The sequence below is a fragment of the Dipodomys spectabilis genome, unplaced genomic scaffold, assembly GCF_019054845.1.
Source record: "Dipodomys spectabilis isolate Male_0828 unplaced genomic scaffold, ASM1905484v1 ptg000628l, whole genome shotgun sequence".
In the NCBI taxonomy this organism is placed as follows: Eukaryota; Metazoa; Chordata; class Mammalia; order Rodentia; family Heteromyidae; genus Dipodomys; species Dipodomys spectabilis.
The window spans coordinates 862394-874078 of NW_024871305.1; the positions used below are offsets into that span (position 1 = coordinate 862394).

At 62.4% G+C, this 11685-nt stretch overlaps 1 protein-coding gene across 1 annotated transcript; it reads left to right on the forward strand.

Annotated features, from left to right (window-relative positions):
- Window positions 1-4415: 4415 nt before the first annotated feature.
- Window positions 4416-10347, forward strand: Kcng4 (potassium voltage-gated channel modifier subfamily G member 4). The gene is made up of 2 exons (XM_042671458.1): window positions 4416-5171; window positions 9568-10347. The coding sequence occupies exons 1-2, from the start codon at window positions 4416-4418 to the stop codon at window positions 10345-10347; spliced, it is 1536 nt and encodes a 511-aa protein (XP_042527392.1).
- Window positions 10348-11685: the final 1338 nt, after the last annotated feature.

The window sequence follows — 11685 nt, forward strand, 5'->3', positions numbered from 1 at the left end:
TGACAACAACAACAAAACACACATACCCATACACTCACACACTCACACACACACACACACAACACAGAAAGACAAAAAATCATGGTGCGATCTGCGGCCGTCTCTTACACAGCACAGCACAAATGTCCTCTCAGACCAGTGGACGTGTTTTGGGTTGTGTTATTATTGTTGTGTTGCTGCTGCTGCTGCTGTTACCTTTAGGTAGTTGTGCAAAGCAAAGGGGGTTCAGTGCCACAGGCGGGTTAAGAGTGCCGCATCCGTGTCTCTATCGCCCAACTTTCTCAGCCCCGCCCACACGCCGCAGGGCTTCGGTTTGAGTTCTCTGGACACATTCAGATTGGAAGAAGAAATCAAGGCCCCCGCCCGGAGTCACCGCGGCTCCCTGGGCTCCTTGACTTTGGGACTCCAGGGTCCGATGAGGAACAGGTTCCTGCAGCTGCCGCCGCTCTTTCTTTTGTGACAGTCCTGTCTGAAACCTGTCCCCTAAGGAGGGACGGCTCAGCTCCACGGCCACTTCCATCACAGCCCTATGATGGCTGTGCGCACAGCTCCACCGCAAGATGCCGGGCTCACGGTGGCTGGCGGCGCCCCCTGGTGGCAAAGCACCCCATGGAGGCGCTCCTGCGAGTGCCACCAGGGCCGGAGGCGCAAGCCCTGGGGGGCGTGGCTTCCTCACTCAAGGCACCACTCCCCAGGCGGCCAGGCCCCGGGGCTGCCCCGGGGTGGACACGGCAATCCTGTGCGCGCAGCCTCAGAGCTGAGCTGCACAAAACCCAGGCATTAGATGGCGGGCGGGGCAGGGGCAGTACCGGCGAGGCGGGTGTTCTCCTACCTGAGTCATGCCTCCAGCCCCCGTTTGCATGCCCAAGGCGTGCAGTCCGGGCTGCAATCCTCCTGTGTGTGCTGGAGGTGACAGGTGCACCCCACACACCCAGCCACGGCTTGAGATGGACTCTCACGAATTGTTTTCATCTCAAACCCTGACCTCCGATCTCTGCACACAGCGTAGTTGTTTGTTTCGTTGTTGTTGTTGCTTCCAGGTGACGTCAGCATGCTTGGACACGGAGCCGCACGGTTCCTCTGCCCGCTGCTGCTGTGGTGAGAGTCCCCCGTGTCTCACAAGGTCCACAGTCCATTGTGGGGTGTGTGTGTGTCCTGGGACTTGAACTCAAGGCTTGGGCACTGTCCCTTAGCTTTTTCACTCAAGGCTGGCACTCTACCACTTGAGCCACAGCTCTGTTTCTGGCTTTTGGGGAATTCCTTGAAGCTAAGAGTCTCAGGGACTTTCCTGCCCGGGCTGGCTTTGACGCAAGATCCTCCGATCTCAGCCTCCTGAGTAGCTGGGATGGCAGGCGTGAGCTCCACCAGGCCTTGGTCCCTGCCCCGTCTCCGTCCTTCCTCTTGGCTCTAGTTACTCCATGGTATGCTCCCAGGCCATGCCAGTGCCCTCCCGTGAGCAGCAGTGCAGTTCTCCAGCCTTCCTCCCTTGGCTGACCTGTCCGTCCGCCAGACCAGGGAGCTCCCTACTAGGTGCTGACCAGGAAGTGGGTGGGCCGCACCGAAGCAGGAGAAGCAGGCCTGGGGGCTCAGGTGTCGCTCCCCCCCCCACCCCACCCCCCGTCCCCCGGCCAGGCCCCTCAGCTCTTTCTGATGAGCCCTATGGTTTCCGCAGTGCAGTTTGGACTCTGAGATCCTCCAGCCAGCTTCAGCCAGCTTCTCTGTGCCCATTTCTTCATCCACGCTGCCAGGCCACCTCCAGGAAGCCGGCTGTGACTGCCCCCCCATCCCCCCCACCCCGGCCCTAAGACCTTCATACCAGACCCTGTCCTGATCATTGACAGCCTAACTCACTCAGCCGCTAAGCAGCAAGGGTGACCTTGAGCAGGGCTCTGGGCCTGGCGTGGAACAGTCACGAAGGTCACCTGCCCTCAGAGGCCGTCGGCTGAGTGTGGGGTACAGCGAGCACCTCCGTTCCCAGCCTCTGCCGCTTCGCCATCCTGACCGAGGAGGACACAGGCCCAGAGAGGTGATGAGGCTCGCCAAGGACACACAGCACAGTGCCACAGGGCACCGCTGCCCTGCCCGGCCCATGCCCATCTTCCTCCCCAACAAGGCCGAGCCCCAACAATTCACACCGACGCCCTTGACCCTGGCATTGCCATCTTTTTTTTTTAATAGATAAGAAAATTGCATCTTTGAGGCATAAAGCCACCCGCCCAAGGTCGCGCACCTTCTCTAGTGGGTGCCAGGCCCTGGGGTGGTACAAGTCCCCAAGTCTCACCTCCTTCCGCCCCCCCCACCCCCAGCTCAGAGCTGAGCTTCTCCCCAGCCCTAGCCTATCCCAGGCCTGGCAGGTCACAGCGCTCAGTCCCTCTGCAGTCCTCGCCTGAGCCTCTCCCTCCCCCTCACACCCCCTCCCCCGCTGCTCCCTGAGGAGCTGCCAGCCTGCCTGGGCACAGGACGCTGCAGCTGGCCCGGCGGAGCTGCCCTCACCCCTCCCGAGCCGGGCGCAGGGGAGGGAGACGTTCTCGGCCTCTCCTGGTGCTGGCAGAGCTGCCCAGAGGCTGCCTGGCGGCTGGACGGAGCGCTCTCGCTGGACGGAGCGCTCTCGCGAGCCTCCAGCCTCGCCCCCCCCCCAGCTGTCCCCCCAGGGACGCAGCCTGGCCGCTGACACTGTCCACAGGACCACGGGGCTCGGGACCCTCCGTAAACCCCGCCCCGCGCCCGTGGCGGGAGGGAGACGAGGAATGAATGAACTTCTCAGCTCCCGAGGAGGCCGGGGCAGAAAGGCTGGAAACTGACTGCCAGGAGCTGCCCAGTGGGGCCAACTCCCCGCTGCCGCAGCACACCCCTTCCCCTGGCCCCCACCCCAGCTCCCCTCGAGCAGCAGACAGACGCGGGGCACAGGGTTCCTGAGACTAGAGGTGGGTTCAACTTCAGGAGAAGTTTCTGGGTGTGTGTGTGTGTGTGTGTGTGTGTGTGTGTGTGTGTGTGTGTGCAGCTGCTGTGTTGGGTGAGCCCTTTTCTGTGAGCTGGAAGGTTTGCTGTCAGCTGTTTGGGGGGAGCAGGGCTGCAGAATTAGAGCTGGGGTTCTGGGAAGGAGGAGATGTCCGTCTGGGGCGGATTGGGACTTGCTGTGTGACCTTGGACAAATCACTGCGGCTCTCTGGGTCTCGGTGTTTGCCCTGGGGAGACGGGCCAGCCTGGAGCAGGCTCCGCGCTCTGCAGTCTCCAGGCGTCTCCTTGCTCCGGCCGTGCCCTGCCAGTGAGGTCCTGCATGCAGAGCAGCCGGCGCACCGCGTGGGAAACACAACGGCTGTGATTTAGTCCTCACCCCCCATCCCCCGAATCCCGCCGCCCTGACTCGAGGTTCCCCTCCCTGTCCGCCTCCCGCCGCTGCCGCCAGCGTTCCTTCTGGTGGAGAGGATTTGGAGCGGCGCTGGCTGCTGTGAATCGCGTAGACATCGTTGCTGAGGGTAAGAGCTATTGTGGAGGTGATCTTGTAAATACCTTGTAAATTTAAAAAAGGGGGGTTCCACATACGATCCTAAACCGAGCGCCCCAAAGAGGCCAGAAACGAAGGTGCGTTAGAGGCCTGCTTCCATGTGCAGATTAAAAAGAGCAAGGCCCAGAGTGGGAGAGTGACCCACTCAAGGTCACACAGCAAGGGTCGCTGAAAATCCAAGGTGCCCTCACCTTCCAGGCCCAGGCCCTCCCTCTGGAGAGGCAGAGCTGAGGGGTGAGGCCATGTTGGGGCTCCTCCCTGGCAGCGTCGCGGGCCCCATCTCCTGACCCTGCCAGGGCCCTCCTTCTCTGAGCCTCACTCTAAGTCGGGGCTTGCCAAACCACGAGCACGGTGTTTGCCCATCCTGTGCCTCAGTTTCCCCGTCTATAAAGTAGAGCGCATCCTGCCTGCCCCGTGGGGTGGAGGGGGGCTAACGCGGGGCCTGCCTCAGGCAGAGCAGAGCGCTTCGCCCCCTCGGTGCCTGTGCGGTGGCACTGCGCCCCTCGGGGCGCGGGAGCGAGCACAGCACCCGGGCGGCAGTGCCACCCCTGTGGGGGCCGGCGTGGCCTCTCGCAGCGGACACAGCCTCCGCCCTCCACGCTGCCGGGGGGCTGGCGCCGTGTCAAGTCAGAGGTGGAGGCCGCAGGTTCAAGACCACCCAGCCTGGAAGGCCGCCCCCACCCCTGCCTTGTCCAGCCTGAGCCCCTCCGGGTGGTTCCGCGGGTACATAGTAGCTGCTCAATAAACACGAGCGACCGCCACGGTTTCAGGACGGTGCGCGTCTGTGTGGCCGCCGGCTGGGAGGTGCCAGGGAGATGACTGCCCTCCACCCTCCTCCTCTTCCTCTTCCTCTTCTCCCTCCAGCGGCCGACCTGAAGCCCCCGCCCCACCCCCCAGGACATCGTCCGCCATGCCCGTCCCCTCTGCAGACCAGAGCTTGCACCTTGGACATCCTCACTTTGGCGCCTGCAGCCCGCTGACCCCGCTCTGGCCGGGTCCGCCTGAGGCCCCGCCGGCCAAGGGCCTGTACTACCGCCGGGCGCGGAGGGTGAGCCCTCCCGACACCGCGCCGGCGCCGGCGGCCGACCCGCAGCAGGAGATGCTGGTGAACGTGGGCGGCTGCCGGTACCGCCTGGCGTGCAGCGCGCTCGACGCCTTCCCGCTCAGCCGCCTGGGCCGCCTCCGGCGGTGCCGCAGCCGCGAGGAGATCGGCCGGCTCTGCGACGACTACGACCACCGCAGCCGCGAGTTCTTCTTCGACAGGAACCCCAGGGCGTTCGGCGCCATCGCCAGCTTCCTGGCGGCCGGGAAGCTGGTGCTGCTGCGGGAGATGTGCGCCCTGTCCTTCCGGGAGGAGCTGAGCTACTGGGGCATCGAGGAGGGCCACCTGCAGCGCTGCTGCCTGCGCCAGCTGCTCGCCAAGCTGGACGAGGCCGCCGAGCTGCGCCGGGAGGAGGCCCTGGAGCGGCAGCGCGACGCCCGCGGCCCCGCGGCCCGCCCCTCGCGCCGCGCGCGCTGCATGCACCGGCTGCGCGAGATGGTGGAGAACCCGCGGTCTGGGCTGCCCGGCCAGGTCTTCGCCTGCCTCTCCGTCCTCTTCGTGGCTACCACGGCGGTCAGCCTGTGCGTCAGCACCATGCCCGACCTCAGAGCCGAGGAGGACAAGGTGAGTGGCCTCCGGGCGGGGACCGCGAGAGAGTGGGCGAGCCGCAGGCCAAAGGAAGAGCCTCACGCTCGCGAGACGCACGCTCCACCGCTCGAGCCAGGATCCCGGCCGGCGCGTTTACTTTGTGTGCCTTGAAGTGGGGTTGGCTTTTATCTAGGCTAGCCTTGGATTGCGATCCCCTAATGATGCCTCCTGTGCAGCCGAGACCCCAGAGATGCACAAGCCGGAAATGGCACTTCTCAAAGTACCAAAATATGAATGTTATCCCATGTGAACTGCCTGCAGTTTTAGACCAGCCCATTCATAAACGATCACTGTGTGTGTGCGCACATGTGTGTGCAGGTACCAAGGCTCGAACTCACAGCTAGGTACTGTCCTTTAGCTGTTTGCTCAAGGCTGACACTCAACCACTTGAGCCACAGCTCCATTTCTGGCTTTTTGCTAGTTGATTGGAGATAAGAGTGTCACAGAATTTTCTGCCCAGGCTGGCTTCAGACTGGGGTCCTCAGATCTCAGCCTCCTGAGTAGTTAGGATTATGGGTGTGAGCCTGATGTGTGTGTGTGTGTGTGTGTGTGTGTGTGTGTGTGTTTGCTGTTTTTTGACAAAGGAGCCCATAAGGGCAAAGTGACCGGCCGTTGAAAGCCGTTTGTGCCCCTCGCTAAAACAGAATCCATCGATAGGGAGAAAGGATCCGCCCACAGCTGGCCTCGGCGGGCTGGGAGGGTCTCTGTGACCACAGGACGTCACGTTACCTCTCTGAGCCTAGCTTCCTCCTTGCTAGAATGGGTGATGCTTTTTTAAAAAGCTGTGACATTGACCTGCAGGCCCGAGCAGCTACTGAGCTCACATCCCAACCAGCACCCCTCATCCCAGCTCCATTTTCAGATGGAGAAACTGAGGCATGGGATATTTGTAAGGACACCACGATCTGGAGTGCACAGAGGACCAAGGACTTTTGAAAATGACAAAGGCAGGGGCCTGGGCCTCGCTTCATGGGACTCGAATCGGAGGGGAGGCGGGGCTGGCAGCCGGGGGGCAGCTGAACCCTGCTGGGGCCAAGGAGGAGGGCGGCCAGAGCTCTGGGGCTAGCGGGGGAGTCTGTTCTGTGCAGCTACATCAGCCCAGAGACACCCGTAGAATCCGGGGTGGAGAGGGCCTGCTCCACTGTGGGGCGGAAACCCAGACAGCTAGCGGGGTTCTTTCAGGACTGTGTCCTGCCATTTGCATAAAAAAGCTGCTCTGTCCCGCAGTGCAGCACACGCTGCCGGGCTTTGCTTCACGTCTGCCCCCAGGGGACGGTCAGCAGCCGCCAAGCTGGCCAGCTGCTGTGGGGACAGCTGTGGGCTGGGTCAGGCAGGGGCCTGGATGACATTGGCCCAGATGAGTGAAGGTCACGGGCATTCCCGGCACAGAGACCACAGACCCGCGGAGGCCGAGACTCCCTGAGGACGGGCAGGCTCCCAGGCTCCCCCTTCACGGGCTGGCACCCCGGATTGTAAATTAAGGTGAACGGGGCAGCCAAGCCGGGAAACTGCCATGTTCTGAGTCTCCTCGGCCCCCGGGGGGCACAGAGTCACCTCCCGGACGCTGAGAGGCTGCGGGGTGGTGGTGGTGGTCTTGATCTCCCCTCGGGGCACCTGAGCTGTCTTGTGAGGCTGGGCTGTGAGGACCAGGAAGGATCCTGGACACCTTGCTGGGAACAAGCCCCCCGTGCCCCAGACACAGCTGCTGCCCCCAACCTGCCCTTCCACTGGGGCTGGGCCTCAGGGGTCCTGGCCAGGCACTGTGGCTCCCGGCAGGCCTGTGAGCTCTGCGCCTTGGAGCAAGTGGATGCACTCGTGCTAACCGCACCCCTGGTGATCTAGAACATTCCCTCCCGAATGACCCTTAGGGCTCTTTCGCACCCATCACACCACCACACCCAGGGCTGCCGTTTTGAAGGCTGGTGCCCCGTCCACGCACGTAGGACACCCCGCTACCACCGGCAAGGCCCACAGGCAGGAAGGCCAGCCTCACCCGGCCTTTGAGGAGCTCCCAGATCTGGAATGTTCCGTGACCAAATCCAGAAAGGTGGGGTGGGACCACTAGGCTGGTGTGTAAAACACAGACACCTCCTCCAAGAGGGGGGGCGCGGCTCGTCACCCCCCTCCTCTGTCTTTTCATCTTCAACACCCGCTGGGCTAGGGGGTCTTTCCTAGGCCCGAGTCCCTACGCCCCTGCCCAGTGTGGCTGAGGCAAAGCCCGCCCTCCAGGACGGATGCCCACCCTCTAGGGCGGATGCCTCCCTCCAGGACGGATGCCCACCCTCCAGGATGGATGCCCACCTTCCAGGACGGATGCCCACCTTCCAGGACGGATGCCCACCCTCCAGGATGGATGCCCCCTCCAGGACGGATGCCCCCCTCCAGTATGGATGCCCACCCTCCAGGAAGGATGCCCACCCTCCAGGACGGATGCCCATCCTCCAGGACAGACGCCTGCAGGCTGTTTCGGATGCAGAGCAGTGTGGGGTTCAGGTGGAGCGACTTGGCAAAGCCAGCTTGGTGCAGTACAGGGGGCCAGCGAGGGGGACAGGGTACATGGCCTGGAGAGGCAAATGGCAGCCAGGAGGCGGAGGCCGAGCCTGCCGGGCCTGCCGGGCCCTCAGAGTCACCTTCCTGCGCTCTTGGCCGGCCCCTTGGAAAGACTCTTAAGCAGAAGAGACCTCCCCCTGGAGGCCAGCGTGGGAAGAGGCTCCACAGGGAGCAGGAGGCTGGGCCTGGGGGAGCTCTGGCAGGCTCCTTCCTGCCCCGCCTGCGCCCGTTCCTGGGTGGTGGTAGGCTCTGGACACTGAGTTGGAGCAAGCCACGAGGTGGGGTGAGACCAGGGCACAGTGTCTGCTTCGTGGGCTCCAATCTCCCCCGCTAGACACAGAAGCACAGAGGGGCCCGAGGACCTCATCTAAGTCACACAGCAAGTTGGCGATTGGATTGAGGAATCAGGAGCTAAAACTCCTGAGCCCTCCCAGATCCTGAAGCAAATTTGCAACAGAGCTCCATGAGAATGTCCTCACCTTCCCGTGCGATCACATATACACATGCGCTCGCGCGCACACACACACACACACACACACACACCAACGGCCAGGTGTGCTGCCAGGAACAGTATTCTAATAACTGCTTTGTAGACATGACTTCCTTCCACTCAAACAGCCCCCTTGGGGCAAAGCAACGAACATCCAGAGGGGAGCCCTGATTGCCCCAGGGAGTGGAAGAGCCGGGATTTGAACCTGGGCCCCAAGCAATCTGAGTTGTCTCTCCGCACAGCAGCTTTGGGAACTCGGGGAGGGAGGCAGAGAGGCTGCCGGGCTGGGCTGACCAGCAGGGCTGAGGAGGGACCAGCACTGCTCCTCACAAAGGCCACGCACGGGCCCGTGTCAGCTGAGCTGGGCCCACGCACCGGCTTTTTCCACTTCAGAGCATTTTCTTCCACAGAAAACCTGCAACTGTCAACATTTTAGGTTTCACTTAAGTAGCTGGCTTCAGTCATTCGTCCACTCGTGTGTGTGTGTGTGTGTGTGTGTGTGTGTGTGTGTGTGTGTGTGCGCACGCGCGTGCATGCATGCATGTGTGCACAGGTGTATATAACTCCTATAATATCTATAGCCAATTCCTCAATCCTGGCTCCATACTAGAATCATCTATCTTTGGGGAAATTCTACTGCTCATGCTTAAGGGTCTCCAGGATCCCTCCTGGGCACGAAGACTTCTCCAAGCCTGAGCGTGACATATGTAAGGCTAAGGTCGCTCTAGAAGTGTAACAGGCTCTTTAGTCATCTGGTTATCGCGGTAAAATGTAGATTATGAGGCCAGGTACCATAGTTCACACCTGTAATCCCAGCTTTTCAGGAGGCAGAAATCAGGAAGACTGGGAGATGTGTTTCAAGAATTGAAGTGCCTGTCTAGCAAGCACAAGGTCCTGGGTTCAAACCCCACTACCACCAAAAAACAAAAAACCCCAAACAACAAAAAAGTTGATTTCTCTTTCTCATGAACCAGTTCCCCGAGTGAAGAGATCTGAGTACCCATGTCTTGACACCCCCAATTTCTCCCCCTTTGTGTTCCCTTCTCCCCCTGGGACATGGATCCAATCTGCCTGCTTGGAGCCTGGTCAGGAGCAGGCTCACCTGTGCTCTCCGTGAGACCTCAGACATTCCTGTACACCTGTTTGCAGGAGAGGCTGGGAAATGGGGTGAGGGCTCCCGGGCAGCTGGCCCCAGGTACCTGGCCACACCCTAGACAGCCAGGTTAAACAGGAGGGCCGTGCGCAGCTCTGCCCACAACGCAGGCCCACGCACACAGGCTCTGGTTCCCTCCTGTTTCCCTGCACCTGCCTCTTCCTGCTCTCTGTCCCCAGGGCGAATGTTCTCGCAAGTGCTACTACATCTTCGTGGTGGAGACCGTGTGCGTGGCCTGGTTCTCCCTGGAGTTCTGCCTGAGATTCGTCCAGGCCCCGGACAAGTGCCAGTTCTTCCGCGGGCCGCTGAACATCATCGACATCCTGGCCATCTCGCCGTACTACGTGTCGCTGGCGGTGTCCGAGGAGGCCGGGGAAGAGGCCCGGGAGAGGCCGAGCGCCGCCGGCTCCTACCTGGAGAAGGTGGGGCTGGTGCTGCGCGTGCTGCGGGCGCTGCGCATCCTCTACGTCATGCGCCTGGCGCGCCACTCGCTGGGGCTGCAGACGCTGGGCCTCACCGTGCGCCGCTGCGCGCGCGAGCTCGGCTTGCTGCTGCTCTTCCTGGGCGTGGCCGTCACCCTCTTCTCGCCCCTGGTCTACGTGGCCGAGAACGAATCCGGGCGGGTCCTGGAGTTCACCAGCATCCCCGCCTCCTATTGGTGGGCCATCATCTCCATGACCACGGTGGGCTACGGGGACATGGTCCCCCGCAGCGTGCCGGGCCAGATGGTGGCCCTCAGCAGCATCCTGAGCGGAATTCTCATCATGGCCTTCCCGGCCACATCCATCTTCCACACCTTCTCCCACTCCTACCTGGAGCTCAAAAAGGAGCAGGAGCGGCTCCAGGCTCGTCTCCGCCGCTTCCAGAACACGGCCGGCTCGGGCAGCGAGCGCAAGCTCCTCGCCGATGTGGACGACCCCGTCCTCCAGGACACGGCCTCCCCCAACACCTATGTGTAACTCCGCCGCCAGCCCACCGCCTAGCCGCGCCCCAGCCCAGGGCCTGCACCCCAGGGAGCATCTCCCAAAGGAAGAAGGGGACAGAGCCAAAGAGGTCCTCTGTCTGTGGAATCCTTGGAATCCTTGGCCCTCACGGCCTTTAGGCCGAAGCCCGCCCCATCCACTCCCTTCCTCCGCTCCCTGCTGGCCCCCCAACACACGCAGCTCCCCCAGAGGGCTCAGTCTCCCTGCCACGCTTTGTCCGGCTCCCCTCCACACAGCCTGTGGAGTGCCACCCCTCACCCTCAGAGCCTGTGTCCTGGACCACCTCACCACTGGGAACTGGGGGTGCCACCCTCCCCTCAGGAGTCCACGGGGAGCTCACCACCATCCTCGGCATTGCCCATTACCGCTGCTTCCCCACCCGCCCCCCCAGATCTGGAGCAAGCTCTTGGCAAGGAGGGCAGAGCTCATCTCTGCAGCAAATCCCAGGCTGGGGGCTGGGAGGGGCGGGGTCTCGAGCCTGGGCCTGGACAGGAGACACTGACAGGGTAGTAGGTACCCTTGGTGGCTGAACTCCACGTAGCCAGCCCTGGCTGGCTGGAGGTTCCACCTTGTCCCAGGTGTTTGGGGGACTCCTGCCCTGGTCCACCAATGCGGGGAGCTCAGCCAGCCAACTCAGCGAGGCTGCCTCGGACCCAGCACACCCTCGGGGCAGCCTTCTGTCTGCTCCTTATCGGCTGCCCAGGCCAGAGCCCTGCTTTGGAGTACCCCAACCTTGCATGTGGGTGTACTGGGGCCTGACTGCCAGGACGAGACAGCCCACACCCAGACTAGCGAGAACGAGCAATGGACTCTGAACTGTCAGGGCCCAAGGGCCTGGGGTGGGGGGGTGGCCCTCGTCCTCCCCCTCCTCCAGACAACCATCCCCAGGAGTCGGTGGGGACGCCCCAGCCTTTCTCTACGCCCTGTGAGGCCCATGTGGGTCTGCTGCAGGAAGGGCCTGGCGGAGTCCCGTGGACATTTGGCTGCGTGATGGGCATTTCAGCAGCCACGAATCTTCTGATTTTTTTTCTCTCAGGCAAAATATTGAAAGGCCAGAGCCTCCCACTTCCTGTCTGCTGGGTGCTGGGCCGTGTGGGTGGCACCGGGGCTTCTCATCCGTGAACTCTCACTGCTGCAAACTCGGGCTGGATCTGTGGTTCTCTGTCTGGGGTCCCGGAGACCCCTTTGGTGGGTCTCCGCCAAGCAGGCGGAGCTCTGCGTCCCGCTCACTGGTCAAGGAGGATGGCTAGAAGAATGTACGATTGCTAGACCTCTCCCCTCCCGCTCAGTGCCTGGCCGCAGCGGGCCGGGCCC

Excerpts from the sequence above, each read along its gene's own strand:
- Kcng4 (XM_042671458.1), top strand. The coding sequence starts at position 4,416 with ATGCCCGTCCCCTCTGCAGACCAGAGCTTGCACCTTGGACATCCTCAC. Across the intron at positions 5,172-9,567 it reads TCAGAGCCGAGGAGGACAAG|GGCGAATGTTCTCGCAAGTG; the intron begins GTGAGTGGCCTC and ends CTCTGTCCCCAG.